The 23,805-nt window shown below is 41.9% G+C and overlaps 1 protein-coding gene and 1 long non-coding RNA gene across 3 annotated transcripts in view; one reads left to right on the plus strand and one right to left on the minus strand.

The window, feature by feature from the left end:
* ESRP1 (epithelial splicing regulatory protein 1) overlaps nt 1-23,805 on the plus strand; it is a 289,890-nt gene that overhangs the window by 111,448 nt on the left and 154,637 nt on the right. For both annotated transcript variants that reach the window (XM_069220486.1, XM_069220487.1), the window contains exons 8-9: nt 12,401-12,533; nt 12,617-12,659. In XM_069220486.1, coding sequence (XP_069076587.1) covers nt 12,401-12,533; nt 12,617-12,659 — 176 coding nt within the window. The remainder of the gene's footprint in view (nt 1-12,400; nt 12,534-12,616; nt 12,660-23,805) is intronic.
* The window catches only part of LOC138282676 (uncharacterized), a 66,415-nt gene continuing 58,522 nt past the window's right edge, over nt 15,913-23,805 (minus strand). Inside the window, exon 2 of the long non-coding RNA XR_011200983.1 lies at nt 15,913-19,447. This is a non-coding gene — a long non-coding RNA (uncharacterized lncRNA). The remainder of the gene's footprint in view (nt 19,448-23,805) is intronic.

Consider the following 23,805-nt stretch of genomic DNA (forward strand, 5'->3'; position numbering starts at 1 on the left):
CCGCTGGCGGAGGGGGGGGGGTCGTAATCTACAGGGTGGCGTGGCTTGCAGTGCTGCCCTGGCGGATTAGGACCGCCAGCCTGTTAGGATGTGGTGTCCTGGCAGAGCTGGTGGTCCGACCGTGGCACGACCGCCGCATTAATAATGTGCTGGTCAGACCACCACCAAACCGGTCAGACCACCGCTTTGGCAGTGGTCAGACCACCACCGGTCATAATCGGGCGCATAATGAAGGGAGACTGTATCGCTAGAAGTCTCTTCTCAGTTTAAGTAGCACTTGGTAGCTGACTCATAAGAATTTTCCTATATCACATCTTCTCAAGAAAGAAAATGGGCGACAAGGCTTCCATTAGGATGAGACAACTGAAGATGCCTTTCCTCTTGAAAAGGCCTTCAGTAAAACCCCAGTATTATAACATCCAGATCTCACAACGAAATTTATCATGGAAATCAATACTTTTGATAATGCGTGGGTGCTGTCTTCCAATAAGAGCAACCAGATGATGGTCTTGAACATCCTGTATTTTATCTATTGAATGTTGTGACTTGAACAAACATTCAGTTATAAAGTTTCTGGCAATGACATATGCCAGTGAAGAGTGGAAGCATATTTTGATGGCATTGTGATAACCTTTTGAAGGAAGAACTGTTCGTGGAAATTTAACATTTTACAGAATACGCAATGTTAAGCCATCAATAAGCTTTATGGGCATATATATTTATTTTGTAACACTTATTACAGGGTCTGAAAATGTGGTAGCCAATGCACCTTTCTGTCTCCATTTCACAAGCACCAATCTTACTAATTACCTAATTGAATCATAGGTGTGGTGCAACTTTTTTTTTAACAATTGTGTCTATGCTCAAATCAACTGAGACTTTAAATGACATTCAAAAACCCTTATGTATTGCAACTAAAGAATTGCATAAAGAGGTCCTCGACACGTCATGATTCAGCTGTATGTGGTCATAGGGTAGTTAGATCAGTTCTGGAGTTATCTGTTGATTTTGGTGGCCCTCTGGAAGTCCAGATACACAACATTATGTTCACACTTGTCCAGTCTGCACCCAGGCTAAGGCTGATCATGAGGCCCTTCGGATAGCTACGACTGCCACTCACTCCTTATCATTGACGTACTTATTCAGTTCAGTTTATTGTTTATTTACTGCTTTCTAAGAGTTAACATATAATTTTAGTGATGATTGAGTCCTTGTAGGAAAGTAGCCTCTTTTTAGCATGGTTACCCCTACTTTTTGCCTGTTTGTCAGTGTGCTTGACTGTGTTCACTAGAATCCTGCTAACCAAGACCCCCGTGATTGTGCTCTCTCCCTTTAAACTTGGTTACTTAAACCACATACACCCCACATTTGGCATATTGGTGCGCCCATGTAAGTCCCTAGTATATGGTACCCAGGGCATTGGGGTACCAGGGGATCCCCATGGGCTGCAGCATGTATTAAGCCACCCATGGGGAGCCCATGCAAAGCGTCTGCAGGTCTTCCATTGCAGCCTGCGTGAAAGGGTGCATACGCTACAGGTCACTGCACCAGGTCACTGTAAGTCACCACGGGCAGGGCGCAAGTGCCTGTGTGTGAGGGCACCCCTGCACTAGCCGAGATGCCCCCACAAACTCCAGTTCCATTTTCCTGGACTTCGTGAGAGACTGAACGCCATTTTATGTGTGTACTGGACATAGGTTACTACCTATGTCCAGCTACATAATGGTAACTCCGAACCTAGGCATGAATGGTATCAAACATTTCGGAACCATACCCCAATACTGTTGCCAGTATTGGAAGTATGATTCTATGCATTCGGAGCTCCTTAGAGGACCCTCAGCACTGTTCCTACCAGCCTTCTGGGGTTTTCAGGGCTGCTGCCACCTCCTCAGACAGTTTTTTGCCCTCCTGCTGCTTGAACAGCTCAAGCCCAGGAAGCCAAAACAAAGGATTTCCTTTGGGAAAGGGTGGGGTAAAACCCTCTCCCTACAGAAATAGGTGTTAGATGGCTTGGGAGGGGTAGCCTCCCCAAGCCACTGGTATGCTTTGAAGGGCACATTTGGTTCCCTCCGTGCCTAAACCAGTCTACACCAGTTCAGGGACCTCCAGTACCTCCTCTGGTGTGAAACGGGACAATGGAAAGGGGAGTGACCACTCCCCTGTCCCTCACCACCTCAGGGGTGGTGCCCAGCGCTCCCCAGAAGGGTCCCTGGGTTCTACCATCTTGAATCCAAGGTTGGCAGGGACCTCTGGGAGCATCTGAGTGGCCAGTTCAGGCAGGTGAGGTCAGAGCCCCCTCCTGATAGGTGGTCACCTGACTAGGTGACCAATCCCACTTTCAGGGCTATTTAGGGTCTCTCTTTTGGGTGGGTATTGAGATTCGGCTTCCAAGATTCCAACAGGACTCCTCTGCAACCTCTACTTCGACTTCTAGCCACTGGAACCGTGACTGGATCCTCCAGGAACCGAAAATCTGCATCCACAACGAAGAGTCTGCTTGCAACATTGTTTCCACGGCTCCTTCCAGCTTCTGCAACATTTCCTCGGCTGTGCATCATCTGATGGTGGCAAGTTCTCAGTCTGCACGAGAAGGAATTTTCCTTGGAGTGAAGGAGTCACTCCCTTCAACCGCAGGCAGCAACTGCAGCGACAACTGGCTGCTTGGATCTCCTCTCATCCTGAGCTGCGTGGATCCTGCCTCATGGGTGGTGGTCCAGAGTAGTTCTCTTGGTCCTCTCTGCCAGCTTGTCCAAGTTTGGTGGAGGTAAGCCTTTGCCTTCCACCGCAGGACAGTATTCCTGTTCACTGTGTCTCTTGCAGCTACCAAGGATTGTTTGCATCTCCGCCAAGGGATCTTCAGGTTCCGTGTAGCCCCAGCGCCAAGCACTCCTTCCTGTGATGCAAAGCCCTCTGCGTGCTTCTCCTGCGGCATGAGACCCTTCTTCCAGGTGTGCTGCGTGGGCTCATATGTGACTCCTGGTTCCTTGTCCAGTGGGTCGCCTGTGGGGGCTGCCTCTTCTTCTTTGGATTCTGTCTTGCTGGACCCTGGCAGCTTCACTTTATGCTTCACCGCGACTTCTGCCTTTGCCAAGGCTTGTTGGTGGCTTTTCATGCCACTGCCGACTGCAATCATCCGTCCAGCGTGGAACGTCGACTGCATCCTCCAGGAACTCTTCACCTGCTCCAGGGCTGCATTCCTGACTGTCTTCATCCTACCGTCGACCAATTCCTACAACCACAGCTCGGTGGGTAGTAGCTCCTGCTCCCCCTGGACTCTTTTGTGTCTTCTGGACTTGGTCCCCTTCTTCAGGATGCCGCCACTGGTTTCTTGCAGTCTTGTCTGAGTGTTGCATTTTCTTTTCCTTCCTTTTGGGTGGTTTGGGGAAAATCCAGAAATGTACTCCTTTCTTCCTGGTCGTTGGGGGGCACTGTGGTACTCACCTTTAGGGTTTTCTAGTACCCCAAGTTCCCTTTTACACATCCCACTTACCTAGGTGGGGGTCCTGTGTTCGTATTACATTTTTTTTAGTATATGGTTTGGGCTCCCTCTAGGGTCACTATTGTCTGTTTGCATTTGTACTGTTTTCTATTTCTTTTTATGCCTATTACTGATTACTAGTGTACATATTTAGTGTGTTTACTTACATTCTATTGTAGTATTGCCTATCTAGTGTTTTGGCACTGTGTTAATATAATAAAGAGCCTTTATTTTTGTAAGTGTTTTGTTGCATGTGTGTAAGTGCTGTGTGACTACAGTGGTATTGCATGAGCTTAACATGTCTCCTAGGTAAACCTTGGCTGCTCATCCACAGCTACCTCTAGAGAGCCTGGCTTTTAGACACTGCATACACTACACTAATAGGGGATATCTGGATCTTCTGTAAGCTGTAAGTACCTCAGGTACCCACCACACACAAGGCCAGCCTCCTACAGTTCTTCTCCAAAGTGGCCCATTTCTCACTTCTTAAAGAGAGATTCTTTTAGCTGAGGAAATGGACAAATAAAGTCTTCATTTCCATGTTTCTGTTTACTTGGACTATCAGAAAATATTATTTCTGACAGAGAATTCAAATTTCTCTCTTGATTTTGGGCGACAGGAGTTTCAGTATTGGGTGTTCAGAAATCCCTGTATTCCAGCTGTCATTCACATTTCAGTGTTCTAACTAAAACAACTAATCAGATTTTGGAACAATATGATGTTACAGTAATGTCACTCAGGAATATTGGATTGAGGACCTGCCTCTAACACATAAAACTTTATTCGTTCTGAAACCACGGCTTCTGTTTTTCTGCTTTTAAGAGTTTCATCCATGTAGACTTTCCATTGCTACCCAGCTAATTCCTTTGGTGCGCGCAGCAGAACATTTCTTTGGTCATTCAAACAAACCAAGAGAATTGACAGTCAAGAAACTACAACTTTCCAAGGAAAAAGATCAGTCATTGTAATAACTGAATTCCATCCTGGTGCTAAAGTTTGGTTGTCATCCCGATTTTTTTTTTTTTTTTTTTTTCCTTAATTACTATTTTCGAATCCGGTTTAGACCAAGGTACTTTAGACCCTACTACTTCCAAGCCGATAAATCCGGTAGCCTACCATTTGAAGCTACTGTCTTCCTGAAAGAATTAGCCAACTTTTCATCTTTCGTAATTTTAGCCATATCATGTTGATAATTATCACACTTCTCCACTTTTGCCATATCATCTAACTGATGGAAACACAGAAATCAATGATAATCGTGATTCTCACCTTTCCAGATGTAAAATACAATACCGGACACAGTGGTTAGGATACCTTGTCAGTGAAAGATCATGGGTTTCTGCTTCTTGCCCTCATCCTGATTTGTCATTTTTATCGCAGTAAGCCAGATTCTCCAATAAGGGGAAGTACTGTTATGACCACGCTGTTTCTGAGTGGTTTTTCCCAGCCTGACATGATGTTACCTGATCATCAAATCCATTTGTAGTCCCTGCGTCTCCGGCTGCCTCACACAAATGGAGAGCCTTCTATAGTTTTCTGGCCTCTAGAGTCATAGTCCTTCCCTTGGGCAGCAGCCGGTGGTAGTGTGCCACTGAGTGGGTGTTCTCTTTGGCCTTGGTGTCATATGTCTTGGTTGGTGGTCACCACGTCTCAGTAGGCTGTCCTGGAAAGTTCTGCACAACAGCCAGAGTCATGGTGGTATGCCAAAAGGCACTGCTTGCCTCCAGAGTATTCCTACTGAGGTTTTCTCATTTTCAAAGAAAGCCAGTCCAAGGTGATTCTCCAGTCATTTATTATAAGACATTACCTATCTAGCATGAAGTCTAATTATTTCATGTTCCTGAGGGTCATTTCTCATCTATTCTGGTATTTAAGGCTGCAAAACGATTCATGCATTGTGTAGCCATGCAGTTGGATAATCTTCATCATTTCCTGCCAACTTCTAGCTCCATTCAATCCTGTACTTCAGCCCTATGTCAGCCTGTCTTTCTTGAACTAGTAATGTACATTTCTTTATTCTTTAATCAACAGCTATGGAGGATGTTTTTATGCGTTGTGGCTATTTCCTCCAATCTTCTGATTCCACCATTATTACCCGAGCCTTCTCTTATTTCATGAAGGAGCAAAGTGGCTACTGGGGGATATTTCCCTACCTCAAATTCACCTAAACAAGGATCAGCACTTGACATAGGCACTACTTAAGATAAAGTGAGCAGTGTTTGTTAATGGCCTTAGTAACTAGGACGTGGAGCTTGATGCAGATCGTGCTGACTAGGGAGGTCAGTGAGATCATAAGGAATAGGTGTCATGCGGTTATATGTTTCTGCATATTGCACCAGTCTGACTACCAAATGAAAGACCAGTTTGATTGGGATGGGGATGATTGGGGAACCCTTGCTAGCATGGTGTTTCCAAAGTTTGTGCTTCATATTAGAAGTGCCTGTACATAACTGGATCACCCAGTCGCTGAATACTCCAGAACATAACTGACCTTCTTTGTCATGTGATGATTAGTTCCAGAAAGGGAGACAAAGATGGGACTATCTGAAAAGAGAACTGGTCCTGGAGGGAAGGGAGATTGAAGTCCTTGTAAGGTATTGACTCTGTAGAGGAATGAACCCAGTGAACAAACCGTTATCCGTTTTCTTTTAATGTTTCTATTGTTTTAGTCATTGTTAAAATTCTGTATTGGTGGAATGCAATGTTTAAAAGCATACTGTGGATGTGATGCAATGTATGGAACGCTGATTAACACTCAAACATATTTAAAGATAACAGTGCCTGTACATATGTCTGAGTAAGGTGTTGTTTTTTTTAAACAATTGTAGATGTTAATGTGCTGTTTTATTTATCTTTTTAATATGTGGGATGATTGGGTGGGCAGGATCATGGTGAATCCCACAGATCTGGCTGAAGGTTGAGGAGCAATTCAGAATGTGCCAAGGCAATGATTCCCAACCTTTTGACTTCTGTGGACCCCTACATTATCAGAACAGGAACCCGGGGACCACAACTTAATCATTATTGGAATCTGGGGACCCCCCAACGAGTCATTACTTAAAGCTGGGGACCTAATCTGTTAAAATTTTTAAGCAGCTGCGGCCCCCCTGAGGAGGCTTTGCGGACCCCCAGGGTTCCCCGGACCACAGGTTGGGAACCACTGTGCTAAGGTTTAATAGGTTCAGGAGAGACGGATCCAACTTTTTTGCTGAGACAGAAAAGATATATATATTTTATTTTTTTCTGTATTTTTGCGGACTTCTTTATTAATTTAGGAATACATTGTGGAAAGACACACTGTTGGGGTGGTTAAATATTAGATGCTTTTGGATACAGTTGTGTATATTAAATGATATCAAATCGGAACAAATCCCCCTTACCCAAAATTATGTAGAACAAACCCATAGTATATTCAATGGTATTTCCTCACTCTTAACCCTACATCATGTCTCACTTGTATAAGTTTCCCTCTAGGGCAGATTTACAGGTCATCAGGTTTTTTTGGGAGGTCCATTAGGTTTTCAGAGATTAAATTAAGCCCCTTTCTTGTATCTCCCATTTCTACACCTCAGTTTGAGAAACCATGTTCTGTAGTCCATATCCTGTTGCTGCAATGCTTGACCTGATTAGAAACATTTGTGAAAGATCTTGTCATTTAATCTACTGTTTTTCTCATGGGCGCCACCTTACAGTGCCAAGGCTGTCCATCACTGCTGTGAGTTGCTGTCCCAGTGCCCTCAACAGGCCAAGGCCCTTGTACCTACAACCATTATCATCACTTCAGGTCCTATTCCTTCATCACATCACCAGCTCAGTGCTGCCTTCAGTGAGTCAGCCCTCACCTCCATCACAGTCAGGGCACCTACATTCCATGCTGCACACCCACATGTGTCCAGTTCCAGTGTTATGCTCTCATTAGTGTTCAGGGGTGGGCACCATGGGGGTGAGGGGCACCATGGGTGGGGCTCTCTAGCAAAGGCTGGTGGACCTTGGAACAAAGCAGCCACCCACCTTTGGTACTCACACCACATCCTGTCACCCACTTTCAAGCACAGACCAACAGTGTCTCACACGCAAGGCGCCTGACATGTTCAAATGGAAGCTTCAGTTCCAAACTGCTTCGTTATGGTCTCACACCTTTATTATCCTGCATCAGATTTCAGATCCCCGCCACTCTTCCAGTGGCATCCCAATCAAGGCTTACAGGAAAGAGGAGCAGCTCTCCTTGCTTGGGGATCCACTCCACAAATGTGACTTTCACATTGATTCTCCGGTGCACCAGCAATACTACGCGCACTACACAATACCAGCAGTTCATTTTTTATCGCTTTTGAGCTTCATGCACTTCTATGGCTGTTTGAGTAAGGAGATCATGCTTACACCTCAATATGGCTCTAGCACCACCTGCTCTACCCGATTATGGAAAATAAATTTTCTGCAAAACGTCTAATGATTTTTAATCACCTTTGGTAGGTTTATGCAAGATTTCCACCCCTTCTGTACTTCAGCAACATCCCTTTTTTAACTAATGCAGATATAACACAGCCTTTAATCCCCAATTAAACTGGCCAGGAATAACTAAGATGTTTTGAGATAATGAACTGTAATCTAGAAATAATAATAATAGAAAACACTCCAATGTATTATAACTGATCCATGCCTTGGTCTATTGAACTGTCACTGTTCTTTCTAATTAGTAGTGTGGACCATAACACCATTCTACTATGACCCTGGTGGCATGGCCATATGTCAAAGACAAATGCATTAAAATCAAAAAAATATTGGAGGCCTCCCCCGTGGCTAAGACCATCTAAGCATTGTCTAATGATTAACATTTATAACTGGTTTGGAAAACAATTGACATAAATTAACTGCACAGGCACATCAATTCTAAAGTCTCCCATGATAGATACATTCTTTCGTATAGACTATTTTTTCACAGAAATATTCTTTTATGAACAATTGTAGTAAGATGGAGAATAATTTACACAATTACGTAAAAGATTCCAATCTGGCTTTTAGTTCACTTCTGCATGTTGAAAACTAGTGAAAAAAAATTGTTAGAATCTCAATGCAGGTGAACAAGGTAGAATAAAAGGAGTGTGCCAGTATCCACGTTTTTGTGGATAATTTCAATATAATGTTCATGTCTGGGCAGCTTAACCAAATTAAGGACATCACCTGCAAACTTTCCTCTAGAAATGTCTCATTTATTTTTTACAGGATTTTCACTTCAGATTCCATGTTCAGCAGCACTCCAGCACCTTTGACTTAATTGGATTCTTTCTGGGTCATTGGAAGAAGTCCAATCTATAATAATATTTCGAACTTATAGAATTAATAGTCATTCATGCATAATTGAAATTTGTGTGTCTTTTTAACCCTTTTTAAAAAAAAAATATTCCTTACTCTCCCATTATTAGACAGTTTTATCTTCTTTTGGAAGAAAAACTTTAAGGCCCTCATTCCGACTTTGGCAGTCTTCTGGTGAGACCGCCGAAGTCGCGGCCGCCAGAGGACCGCCATATTCAGAGTACTGAAGGACTTCCGTCTCAATTTGGGCGGAAATCCTCCGGTATTCGTGGTGGTGGTAGGCGGTACAGAGGCGGTCCCACCGCTGGCCCGTGCCACCAAAAGGATTCCGGCAGCCGTATTACGACCTGTAATACGGCCTGGCGGTGCGGGGCCGTCGGTGGGAGAGCCAGGTCCCGTCCCCTCATCTACCGGCAACAGGAATGCAAATTCCTGTTGCCGGTAGCCTTTCCGCCAAGGATTTTGCTGCGGTGCTCCAGCCACGGGATCTGAATTACATTACATTTCTTTACTTTAATTTAAGCTCTTCAACTTGTTTCTTCTTTTCTTGTATATATTTTCTTCTATTTTAGTCACTGTGATACTGTGTATTTATTGAATCTGTGCCTTAATGATGTCTTGTGAAAACTAATGAGTTGAAATATTATTGACTTATACTACAGCAAAAACAGGGAATTGACTAGTTCAGATGTCACAAACCTGAGAAACCTCAGACCAGCTTCCTACTTATTGGTCTTATTTCATTTTTTTATACAAATACACATTGAGCTTTACTACACTTAAATCACTGTATGATTACTATGAGCACAAAACACTGCATTAGGGTCTATCTGTGCAAGCACTTCTAATTAAAGATACACTTTGCTATATACATTGGTAGTTGCTCATTAATCAATTGACGCTGTTTTTACAAAAATTATGCATCCTGAAAAAATGTTATTATGCTTCCTAAGTGAACCATTATTTAATATGCCCATCATTCCTGTTTGAGTGAAAGAGTAGCTGCTGTTCCCATTACTACTTTAGAGAGTTGGCACATAGCGGAACACAAGCTTTGGCATTCAGACCTAGCCTATCTGAACATTGAGGATGGTTTTGTTTCAAAGAATATCAGTTGGTATAGCTCTTAAAACTGGAATTAATGCCGTTATAAGCAATTGAATGCTTTATTGTTATGTAGATAGGTTTGTATTGTATATACTACATATATACATATATGTTTGGTGTTGCTGTGGAGCACTGGCTGGTATATTGATGATTTAAGTATCAACTGTTTTCTCTCCCTGTATAAACTCTCTCTGTAAGGACGTGTATGAAGTAGGCCTGATAGTTTGCGGAGTTCTGCTATGCAGAAATTCGCGAAGTGCTGAAAAAACTCAGCTGCACTATAAGGAGTTCCGCAAGTGGTGGAGTTTGGATAAGTCGTGCTGGTCGCACTGATCTTCAGTGCCAGGAATTTCTTCGGTGCTGTAAAATCGTCACAAACTGCATCATGTGGAACGCCAGAGGGCGCTAACATCTTTCTGCCACTCGATTAGATTTTCTGCTCCAGAGCCAGCTTCCTCATTGTGAGCAGCAGGTTTCTCAATGCAAACGGTAGCGACCTGCCACGACTGCCCGCATTTAGAAATCTCGCTCACCAACTTTGTGATTTCTCTTTGTCACCAACTTAACTTTGGCGAGCGCCGTTCAAGAGAGAACCCTGCGTCACTTCACAGAGTTTTTCGAAACTCCGAACAGAGTGGGGAAAATTCTGCGAACTCTGCTGTCAGAGCAGAATTCTTCGCCAGCCCCTAGTATGAACAACAGTTTTATTGTTTTCATATGTTGGTCACCAAGGAAGGTATTTCTGTGACATTATAGTGTTTTACATCACCTGTAGTGCAACTGTTTACTACTGTAATATTAACAAAAGGATTAGTGTTATTAAATCCATAATAGATTGATGAAACTTCAATTGTCCCCCTATTACTAATGTTGCTGGGATTGAAAATAGTTATTTACTACTTTGACAGACCGGTTTATTTTTATTTTTTAGTGAGACTTTGGTCTCTTATTATCTAGGTCAGTTTTGTCTATTTAAGATAGGGTCACTTTAAATCCACCCTTTCCCTACTTCATTGATAGTCCTACGGATGTTGTTCTTTTAAAATCGAGAGAATGCTTTGCTAAATTTCCTCTGAAGAGATTTTCTTTACTTATTATGCTGACCTGTTCTATTTTTACTCCTGGATTGTTTTGATTTTCTGGCCTTTGCTTCTTAATGAAAAGTAGTTGAGAAAGATTTGAAATAGATGCCCCCTCTTTTTCATTTGGTAGTTCTAGTTTGGTTGAAGTTGTTGCATCCAAAAAGCTAGGTCCATCCCTTCTGGATGGCTACACGTGAGAAATTGGCCTTATTTAGGCCATATTGTGTGGCCTACAGTCTTGCTAGGGAGAAAGAGGATGTCCATCACTGTGCCCCTGCTTCCTATGTCAGACTGACTGCTGGGTCAAGAGTTACAGACAGCAGAACCAGACAAGTTTGTCTGTAATCTAGTGGTTTTCCAGACTCTAAATATAGCAAGGAAAGGGCTGGTTTGGAGAGCTGGACAGTAAATCGGCTTAAATCATTTACCTCCTCCACCATACCAGAAATAATACCCCTACATTATTTAACTGGAAAGTAGATTTTAATGTTTCATTGGTCAAAGGGAGATTAATCATCATCAATCCGTTGATGAGACATTTGTGTTTTGTCACAGGGATGAGGTCTGTAATTTTAAACACCTGTGGTTCTTTCCCACACTTATCTGACTATAATTTTTCCCAATCCCATTTAATCCAAAGCACAAGCACACTGAGGATGCAAAGAGGGCATCACAATAGAAAAATGATCTTGCATATAATTTGGGGTCTGTTCATGTTATTTCCTGTTGCTTGTACACTATTCTCCAGTAAGATACTTTGACATGTGCCTGACCGTCTATTCGTAGCTCTCCTGGCATCCACTGTCAGGGCAGGTTGTCCTGTGGGTCAGGCTCATTTCAGGTAGGACCTCCATTGCTAATTTTTGGGTGCTACTAGATACTCAACACAAACGTCTCAATTTAGAGAAAATCCGCTCCTCAAAAAAGTTATCCCATTTGATATGTTATTTTATGGAATCATCTATATTCGCTGAGACATTATGATTAGAGGTGCCCTGTCTGTCTCCTACTTAACTGAATCCAAGACGTTGAAACAAAAATTTAAGCCATTTCAACATCATGCTGGCACCTTTCAATCTCTTTATCCTAACTTTTAAAGTTTACAGAGGAACATACAACATTTTCATGAGAACTTTGTGTACGAAGTATGAATGATTGCTGGAAGTTCTTAAAACGCAGACGATGTCAAATTATGATCTGCAAGATTAACATAATACCTTTTTAAATGAAGGCTTTCACAGTCTAGACCTCCTGTTCAAGGGGCTTTCTCCTTTTTGTCTTGCAGTGAGTGAATCTAAGGATTCACGTGGTAACTTAAAATGTTTCGGGAAAAAAAGGTTTAAACAGCTACCCTTATGCCAAATGGATTCTTCCAAAATCAGTTGATTTAATTTACTTTTTTCTTTGTTTTGCACTTTAGGGGAGGTGCTGCATTGTGCCTCAATGCTCAGGGAAGAAGAAATGGGGAAGCACTTGTTAGATTTGTAAGCGAAGAGCATAGAGAACTGGCACTGCAGCGGCACAAGCACCACATGGGCACCCGCTACATCGAGGTATAGCCTTCACATGTAACCACTGCTGTTTGAACAGAGGTGCTCACGGCTGTTTTGAATTTTAAATGTAATTTCCTTTTCAGGTATACAAAGCAACTGGAGAAGATTTCCTCAAAGTAGCAGGAGGTAAGTCTTATGCTGATTTGTACCAAGAATCGTCAGTGATTGGACTGCGGAATAGATTTACTGTTTCTGCAATGGTAGAGTATGTCTGTCTCATGACCTTTGTTTGGGTCATCAGCAGTTAGCTCAATGTCCATCTTTGTGTGTCTTAATTTGTTGCTAGTGATTTTTTCACAGGTGGTCACAAATGAACTCATATGGTGTCAAAATAGTTGGATTTGTTGTTTGCATTAAACACACACTTGGTCCAACTCTAAAGCAGGCTAGATGTATGAGGTTTATTTAGAAGTAATCCGGTCTCGGTGACCTTTCACAGTAGAGAGGCAGACCAAATGTAGGTATAAACGTTTATACGTCCGTACTCCTAGTTTTTCTAAACTCTAGAAACATCCTGAAGAGTCAAGTTTAAGTGATAAAGGACTTTGTGTATCCTGAACTTTTCAACCTAAACACATATTTCACCAATATCTATTGCGCCACTTTTCTTGGTCAACTCTCTGAAGCACCTTGGATTCCCTACTCGTATCTCCCCTTGGTTCTCCTCCTCTATAGTGGGCAATTTGATTGTAGCAGCTTGAACCAGGAAGCTCCCCTGCTGACTGCTACCACTTTATCTGAAGTTCTACTTCAAGATTCCCTCCTGTTTTCTTTTCTTGCACTACCTCCTAAAGATTTACTCGTATTTAATTATTTAAAATTATGTATAGCTTGAACCTGGCTGAATATGCTCCCTGTCCTTTTAGAAGTACACATTACTAAACCCATAACAACTTAGTAACTAACACATTACATCAAAGTAATTACTTGTATATGCATTTATAGGAAAGTAGTATACTTTCAATACTCACATATTCTGAAGGGCTCAACTTTTTCTGACCTGGTATTAATCACAGTAACTGAAAGAAACTGATTTGGTCTGCAGCGAGTAGTAACGATATGTTTTAAGCAACTTCCACAATCTGAAATAGTCAAGATTTTGTCTTGGGCAAGGAGGGAGAGTGTTCCAAAGTTTGTTGGCTGGGACTCTAAAAGAGCAGCAGCCACCACATTACCACTTTAGAATAAAATGCTTATGCTAAGGAGGATGATCACAATGTTCTGTGGGGTTGGTAGGTAAAAAAGAATTCAGACTGGAAATAACTGGGTCAAAACACTGAAAGGCCAGTGAACAAGGCAGAGAGATGTAAAAAGAATTCTGTGCTCAATGGACAGCAAGTATAATTGGCGTCTGTATCAAGACTTATTTACCCTTCTGTCCAAGATGAAAAGGTAGCCTGTAACTCAATTCTCATTCAGTTGGATTCTGTGGATCAGTTTCTTAGGGCACACCAAAGGAAATGCCATTACAGAAAACAAGTCTTAGCGTAGTTGTGGCCTGGTAAACAATTTTTTGAGTGTTTTAGAGGCAGTATAGCATAATTCCATGGTCAATGGGGGTGATCTTATCCTTACCTGAATGTAAAATTTGAGCAGGACATGCTTCATAGAGAGAACTGAATTAAACAAGAGTACATGTTTCTTGACTATTTCTGGGGTTAGAGGATCAAACTCAGAGTGAACATATGAGGGATGTACACCTGTAGAACATCTGCATCCATGTACCAAATAATCATCAAAACTAGCAGCATTGAAAAATGCTGAGCAAATAATAATCATTTAATCAGTGAAGAAATTGGCTGAAGATTTACATATTTTTTAGGCTAGAGGCGATACTGGAGGAGTTCCAGCTATGAAATAAAAATGAATCAACAATTTCGAATATATTTGTTATGTGGAATTAGCAGAGGTAGCAATTTATTTTCGCAGATAGGTGACTTTAGTTTTACTTGTTTGTATTTTATAGCTTGTGAAGGCAGCTGAGGAAGCAAATTTCTCATCAGAATCATAGTCTCCCCTCCAAACCGGCTCCAGTTTTTTTATATTCAATTACAGCTTTGGGCGATCGAGGGAGATCTAGGATTCTGATAGCCTGGACCTACTATTAGGAAATTGTTTATTAGGAACATGTGGGTCCAAAAAGTAACGGATCCAGGATACCAGATAGTCATTCAAAGAATGCTAATATTTCTTATAAGTTTTTGGTGTGAAAAAGTCAAGACCTGAATTAAGGCATCCTGACTAATTTTGCTCTGTGTTCTGCCTGTGGACTCCTGCTTACAGCCACTATTGTCATTTTTTTATCCGGTAGTCACCATTAAATATGTATATGATAGTGGCTTGTCTAGGACAAGGGAAAAGTGTTAGTCACCTAACAATTATTAGACGAGGTGTTGATAAGTCCATTGTGTAACGTTTGACAAATTATGGGAAGCCTACAATTGTACAGTCATTGATAATGTTGGAGTTATTAGGGCAGTCAGCCCACTCATTGAAATCATGTACAATTATTAAGTTGGTGGTTGAGAGTGATATAGGGGCAAGAAACTCTTAATAGTTGAGAAATGAAACATAAATTAGGCAATGGGGGTGGATATAATAATATACCAGAGTAGGTTGACAAGGTAGAAACCACTAACGCAGATCCTTAGCAGCATTGAAAGCATCAAAGGTGAAGTTATGTAGGGGTACTCTTTAAATACTAGTGAGCCCCCTCCCTCTTATAGCCTTACAATCTGCATGGAGAACTCTGTAGGCAGCAGTAACAGCGATGGTCAGGGTTAAAGGCCTCATGCAGTCACGTTTTTGTGAGTAAAAGGATGTCAGAGGTGTAAGGTATATCATGTATCCCCTTGCTTGGTTTGGGTATGATTGACAGTTTAGCAACGCACAGTGCATCTGCAAGGTACACTGTTTAGATTTTAAGTGCTGACCTGTCATATCCAAGTGATGGTGGGATCTTTGTGTTGTTTAATCCGAAGCATAGATGAATACTGATTGAGTTCCAGGAGTAGTTGGTTTGTGATTTAGATGCAGAGAGTCTCTGGGATGAAACCAGGAACATGGCTGCTGCTAAGCATGTTCTATGTGCAGACTGGAGCAGACCTGCTTTCCTTTGGTGTGTAGCAGGTACCCCCTATATGTTGGGCAGCAGTTCCTTCAGTATACCTCACAGTTCCTTCACACATGTGCTGAGCTGAACAAAAAAACTAGATTGTGGTCCATAATACAGTCAAAAAGTGTCCACTGCTATAATAAAAAATAAAAAACAGGCAGAAACAACAACAATGTACAAGAAAAACATAGAAGGGCTTCTAAGATAATTACTGTTCCTTTTTGGTTAAGGAAATTGTCCTTAATGTAGATCCAGATCCCCAAATGGCTGTGTCTGTAATACATTGTTTTAATAGATATAAATACAGTGGAAACGTTATGAAACAATCAATTTCCTTAAGGCATGATTCAATGAATAAACAAATGTCTACAATCAAAAATAATGTTCTGTGAGTGGTCACATTTTTATAAATATCTGTTTAACATGTTTAATTTAAATGTACTATTAACTCACATTTTTACATATATAGTTTGAAAACATACCAAAAAGTGATAAGGCTGATAAATGAACACTGCATTTCCCAGGGATAGAGTCAAGCTAATCTGAGGTACAAAATATTTGTCATAGATTTCTCTGTCTCCAATAGGAGTGATTAGCTACATGTTTAGTTTTAAACACATGTAGATTAGAGTTGTAAAAACTATGATAGGGTTATTAGTAACTCCTTGCATATCCAAAAAGTAGAGATTTACTACATGATAGTAGAAATGAATAGCATATCTAAACAGAATACATCTAATATTTGGATATGTAATGGACATTTCTTATGAACTGTGGGGTATATTTACCTTGTTTTGCTGTCTTTATATATGGTGCCCCTAAGAATTCTGTTATATGAAAGTGTGTCTTCGTGTTGCACCAAAATGCGATAGGCCCAATTTGTATTGAAGCCTAAAGTGTTGTGTGGACAGTTTTATGACTAAATGAACCCACCAATATTGCTGAACATTAAAACCAGACCCTGGCAAGCCAATATGCACACCCTTGACTATGCTTCTGTTGAAACTCTCAGCCAGTCGACCCATAGTCGGCAATACCACAGTCTTGTTTGAAACTCATGAAGTAAGCCCCATTCTCAGAAATGATCAAGGTAGGAATTCTTCCTTTCAGAAAATATTCATCATAGTATTTGTTATAAAACTTTCAATACCACATCAGTATTGGGATTCCTGATGCAGTTAAGCTCTGTCTGATGGCACAGTAATCAATGAGAACAATGTCATAAATCATCCAAAGACACAAGCCTTATCCTTTTAGCTTGAATGCCTGATCCTTCCATCTACTATCTGGGAAGTCAGTTTGATGTGAACTGCAAATACAATCCTATACACATTTGCCATAATTCCTGCACTGTGCACGTCCTTGGACAAATCCTGAAATCTGACTCGGGCCTTTCTCTTAGTGGCAGTTTCTCCAACTTGCCCTATATGTGCCAACTCGATCATTTGTTTCTGAACTATATTGGGTGACACAACACTGTTCCCCTTCATAATAACATTACCTTATTGATTGATACAGTTTATGACTTTACAGAAAACTTGCAATTGTGGGAATAGTGTTTTTCTATTTGCCAACTTCTTTGTATTTATTTCTTGATTGTCTCCGTCACATAACCATGTTTCATGGTTTCTAGCTATGACTTAACACCCATAACTTGGCTCACATAATTTAGGGCATCCTTGAAACTGTATGAGAGTGGAGTATTATGCAGTGAGGCTGATTAGGTCTCACTACTCAGTACTCTCACAATACCCCAAACTAGGTTTTTTGGATTCACACAAATAAATCCCTATCTCAGTCCTGGTAGTGTGGCAGAGATAGAGATGCATGTTCAGTAGTATGTTTAATAGTCCTTCTTTCAGTAAAGTAACTTTCTCAGGATTTTTAAATCCTAATTATTCAGCCATACGGACCAAAACATCAGCTTTTACCAACTGTAAGGCCATTCCTTTTACAAGCACAATAAAACAAATCTCAAGTCTTTGATTGTGCGTTTCAACAGAATCACTGGAGACCAAAAGATCTGCCTGAAAAGCCACCATATGCTCAATATCCCTAATTACACATGCATAGGCTTTTGGACTACTGAAGCAGTGAAGGCCAATTAAGTGGGTATCCTGGATTATCTAAACACCCCGTCTGGAAAGATACAACTAGTAATCTGGTAGTAAATTCCGTCTGGTAATATGTGACCTTTATATAGAGAGTACTAAATACTTTAGAAGTCTCTAACAATACCAACATCTCTTGCATGCAGTGTAATGGATGGCAATGTATAGAAAATTGCTTAACAAAACAAAGATCTGCACACATTCTCCGGTTTCGGGATGTTTTCAATACCAGCGAAATAAGAGACACACATTCTGCAGCATACACCGCTTCAGTCTCATCTTCTGAACGCATTTCTTTCATCAATTTCAAAAGTTCCTTCCTTGCACTAATAGGATAAGTCTTCAATTTGTGTCTAATGGAATTATTGTTTTTCTTGTGAACTGAATGATATGTGAAAATCCCTGAACCTTCTCTTTAAAGTTGTCCACAGCCATCAACTGCAGAAACGCACGCTTTAGCATTAGGGTAGGGAGCAATGCCTAAATTGCCCTGGGGAGCCAGCCCAGTGCTTATCCCTTAATGGCAACGTACACCTTTCCCAGTATTAACCCTTGTAAACAAATAGTCATAAAAGTAACCAATCATATCAGTTTTTGACCTTTCATACACTTGAGCTCTAACATCGTTAGGTTGTAATTTTCTGTCTTTTCTGTGCTCGAAAAATAAACCTCCAATAAGATGGTGAAATGGGAGCCCCAGTCGGCCATTACTATCCGTTTCAGATGTGATATTTATCTACTCTTACTTTCCGTTTATAGGAGACTTGTGAGTTTGTGCCACAGCGTACCCAGCTGCCTTCATTCTTTTTGTTTCTTGAACAGCAACAGCTTGGTTATTAAGACCCCGACCACCATTTATTTGAAAATTCTAAGTGTTGTGAAGGATTAAGCTAACCTTTGACTCTTCTTAAATAAGTTTCTACACAAGAATCGTTTGGTACCACTTCTCAGACATGCTGATGGAAAATTGCCAGTTTTCCCTCCTCTCAAACCTTCTTTTCCCACAGCAGGATATGACTAAAATAGGATGAATAATTTTTCGAACCACATTGAAAACAGATGCTCAAAAACACCTTGACCCCCGATTCCCAGTAAATTAGGAAGTAGCCTAATGATGAAAATGATTTAATACATTTTTGGCTGAAAAAAGTAAATTAAACTGCAGTGCATATAGGGTGAATCAAACAACTAAAATATTAATTGAATGCAAGTGCTAAATACCATTATTTGCTGCTTATATTGCTCAAAGTAAATATAGCAACATAAGACCCCCTAAATGTATACCATATGGCGCACTTTCAAATCATGCCTTAAGACCTAGTCACAAGCTCTCGTCGCCACCCTAAGATGGCCACTGTGCATTTCTCCTGTGGCTGCATGTGTAAAACATCTGCTGTGTGGCTCGTGGCCAGAAAATACTTTAAGATTTGGGTCCAAACATCTCTCAGCTTCAGATGTCTGCTATGCTTCTGAATGCAGTGTGGCTTCCCGACACCTGTTGCGCTCGCCCCGGGTGGAACACTTGGCCAGGAGCAGTGAATCAGATGGTGCTGGATATGTAGAAGATGCATCAGGAGGTGCAGCTTTCTGTAAGGTCCGGAAGAAACTACTGCTGACGAAGGCTGGGTAGTGATGGTGGGTGTGACCAGCGAGCTGCACCAAGCAGCGGTACTTGTAGGTTCTTGGCACTGATATGTGAAGAATGAACGTTGAAGACTCATGTAAGTAAAGATAGAACAGTTGTTCTCTTACAGCAGAACCCACACAACAACCCAACCACCAGTAAGACATCAAGTTAAACATTAACAAATGCAGGGTGTGAGTTAAACATAAGCCAAGCCCACACCTTACGCACGTTTCTACTCATATTCTGAAGGAAATGGAATACGTCTACAAATGATTCTGCTACAGTACACAACTTCGTGGCTGATGTCTATCTGGAAAGTGCTCATTCACTGTGGAGCGGTATCTTGTTGCTGATAGATAATGTGTATTGTTAATCAGCTGAATGGTTATCATTTGATTGACCTTGGAAGTATGAAAGTTGAGAGAACACACCAGGATTCAAATCTGTGATCAGATGGTTAACGACAGGCCCCTGCGCTGGAAGTCTGCTGACTGGCATTATGCTTATAAATAGTTTTACATATTGGAATCATCAGCATGTTGACAAACCACTCTTAGAGATGCTCACAGGTGTCATAAATGATTGTCTGCTGCCTGTCTGCTACAAAGGAGGCTGAAATAATGTAACAACTTCAGTTATGTTGGAAGAACATTTATAGCTGTAAAATGACAGACACGTCGAGTGCGACTGGGGAGGGGAAGAGCCCCTGCCTAGCAGCGGCATAATACAGAATTACGTCCCCACCCCGCTTACCCTCACCCTGTATGTAGAATATGATGAGGGACCCTCATTCACCCATATCTTACAGATACTCATTCACTTTGGGCCGAATGGGGCCCCTGGAAGAGTTGGGGTCCACCTGAAGGCATCCCCCCCCTTTCCCCACAGCGTCTGGAGGCACCTGTGTTACGCCCCTGCTGCCTAGTAGATTGTGCAGAAGACAGGGACGTTGCTTGGCCAGTAAGATTTGGGGGGTGGGTGGAGTGTCAGATTATTCATCAATCATGCTGGCATATCATTCTAAAATACTTTACACGACAATCAGGCTGCTTGAGGGGGAATTAAGGGGCAGTGGAAAGGAAGAGAAACACGGACTGGTACGGATAGTAAGGGAGAGAAACCCCTCATTGTGGGCCGCTCTTTCCTAGCAGTCATTCATGCACGAGACACGTTACCAGTGCAGCTTGCAGGTGTTACAGGGGGCGGGGTGGCGTGCAGGTGGGGGAGTATGGAGAAGGGTCGGTGGGAGGGGAGAATATTAATAAAATTTAAAAGTAAATAAACTTACCTGCACACCGTGCTCGCTGCCGCTCCTCCATCTCCTCAGCAGGCTGCAGTCACAGAATCCCAGCCTGCCCTGCGCCCAATCCTGACGCTCCTGAGAGCAGCGTCAGGATTGGCTGGGAGCACCCAGCTGGGGTGCTCCCAGGCAGACTGGTAACCTGGGCCTGCTCTCTCTAGCCTGGCAGCACAGTGCGCATGTGTGTTTGGCCTGCCTGAGACAGCCGGCCAAACAAACATGCACACAGGAGAGTGCACACTGCATTCCCCTCACGGCTCGTCACCCCCAGCTCCTGGCCCCCTAAACCTAGTTTATTATCCTTTCATTGTGAAAGGATTTGCAGCGGTTGCTGCTGGTGGGGCTGGGGGCAGAGGGGTGATGCTCCTCCGCCATAGCAGAGGAGCCGCCCCTGCACATTACTTTTGTAAGACCGTCCTGAACCCTTCAATGTGGGCTCAGGATAGAGCAGGTCGGGCAGGCTGCATGAACCTCCCACAGCTGCCTCAGGGGCACCTTGTGCTTGCTAGATTAATATTCATGCCTTGTTTGTTGAAGGTTGCACACAATATAATAAACGACCACCACCCTTAATCCTCTGCCCCAACTACCCTCTGATTCAGTAAAAAGTGCACGGCCACCTAATGCGTTTGTGCTACAAGAATATATCACTTGAGTTGGGCTAATAAATTATATTCAGTGTTTCAAAGTCTGTTTTTGTTTATTATTTCTCTGGCGTGGATCAGTATAACAATAAAATATGCTTTTCTAATGTTTTATTGTGCGTAGCATCGCTATAGTTTTCCAAACATGCATTCGCCATTCGTTTTCACTATGTAATGTTTTTTTTTCTTTTGGTGGGAAGTGTCACGTTTACAGAATAATTCTTGGTTTATTTTGTTTGCAATGGATAACTGTCCCAAGCACAGCTTTAACTGATGGAAATATTGTTAAATTTCGGAATCTCAGTGTAACTCACTGCACATGCTTTCTGTCGATAAAGAGATCATTGGGTTCATGCAGTCAGTTGTCCATCTGTAGTCCGTTATGACTGGGGTTACTTGGGCCTCCCAGCAAGTTGTCAGCACAATAAATGTTAACCGAGATGGGTTTGCCTCATTGACATTTAGGAACTAGTCTTCGAGGAGTACCCGTCTTGTTGAAATTGCTAAGCCATGGCCTGGTTGGCCTCAGAAATAATTTATGGGAAAGCTCCATTAAGGGGGCATCTCAATTCCATTTTTTTATTTGTAGTAAAAAATGTCCAGTTTTGTTGTAAACCTTGAGCCAGAGTACAGTCGGGCGTAGCTAAGTAAATGAGATATGGGGGAACGGGGTTGTTTATAGCAAATTTCCGAACTAAAAACAGTAAACCGTATGGTGGAGGGCTGAGCTGACCATGGTTTGGGATGGATTGTTCTCACGAGGAAGAGGGTCCGTTTTGATTTGCACTAGGTGGGCCTCTGTCTAGAGTGGCACCATGGGTGAAAAACGACAGATTGGAATGCTTCCCTGAGTGATTGACAGTTGTTAGACTGTAAACATTTATCCCATCGCCTTTTGGGTTTGATTGCTACTAGTATGCCTGGAAACATGAGACTGGCACAGCTTTCCAGCAATACTACTGCCAATATGTGTGAATTCTATAAAGTAGTACATTTGCACCCACTCAAGAAGTACTTCTGTTATTGCAGATTTACGGTTTCTTTGGTAAAACGGTCACTATATACATTAAAGTTTTCACTCCAAAAAATAAACAAGTTAAAAGCTCTTAGCAAAATGAGAACAATAAGAAAAACCGACACAGGCAGAGCAGACCCTTCTCAGGGCCACAAGACCTAACTTTCAAGCCAAGAATGCATTTAGGGAGTGCCGCACCCCAAAACCCCTTGATGCTACGCCCTTGCCAATCCTAATTGGGCCTGGTAGTTCTCCTTGGAAACTCATGGCTACAATCACCTACAACACAACAGCCTGGAGTCTCTGTCCTGGTATGACTTACTTTAAATGTATTTTAACTGCACACATGCTTCTTCATCTCTGCTACGAGAAACCTTGATAGTAGAGTTGTCCAATTGGTGCATGTTGGCTGTGCTTCAAGTTTTAGTCCTTGCGGTTTACAAATCACTTTATGATGTGACTGACGGCACCACAAACTAAGCCCGAGTTGTAAATAGAGGTGGCTGCACCAGCAAATTAATAGGGCAGGCAGCGTTGAGCTAAGGTTTCATGCAAGCTAGCCATGAATATGTTTGGCATGTATATTTTGCAACAAATATAATGTAAAAATAAGATCATCTCTTCCTAATTCATAAAAAGTGGATTTCTTTAACATGCAGAAACGTTTTGCCTTAGTGCATCAGATTATATACATGTATAGACAGGCATTTATTAAAAGTGATGGTTTTTAAACATGAATTTAGAAACATTAATCCTCTCCCACCTCCGAGGACAATGCCATAAGTGAACTTAGAGACAAATCAGTATCCCTGTAAACCCTAAACGTGGACTTGATTCTTATTATAGATAGAGCAGCATTATAGTCTATTTAATCAAACATAGGAGGTGCTTGTACAACTCACACTGGAACTCGAGAAGTGTTCTCATGCGTGATAATAAAGAAAAAGGAGGATCTGGGAAATAAATATTTGCCTTGGATCACATAATTTGGGCAAGCAGGGAGGCAGGTTTTGATTCCAGGGTATCTGGTTTCATACCAGATTATATCTATGCATATCTCTCTCACTTTCTCCAGTATTACATCCAGGGTCACTGTTTTGTCTTTTATTCTTGTCAGAAAAACAAAAGTGACACAGATAGCAGACTGACTCAGAGCCCCCAGATCCAACTACCAAGCTAGGAAAGCATTTGTTTGTGGTATGCCACACTCCAAACACCCCCTGATGCTACATTCTTGAATACACTTCATTATGTGTTGAAAAATCAGATGTTCAATTTCTGCTTGTGGTGCTTGCACTCTGGGTTTTCAGTTCAGCGATAGGACCCAGGAGAGTTCATTTGAAATAGAACATCCGACAACTCCTAATGTGTACGTTGCCATGTGACCCATAGTGTAGTATTCATGATGTCGTATTTGGATTAGCTGAAATCTTGATCGGAGGGACACCTAACTTGGATAT

This window comes from Pleurodeles waltl, chromosome 2_2 (genome assembly GCF_031143425.1).
Source record: "Pleurodeles waltl isolate 20211129_DDA chromosome 2_2, aPleWal1.hap1.20221129, whole genome shotgun sequence".
Lineage (NCBI taxonomy): Eukaryota > Metazoa > Chordata > Amphibia > Caudata > Salamandridae > Pleurodeles > Pleurodeles waltl.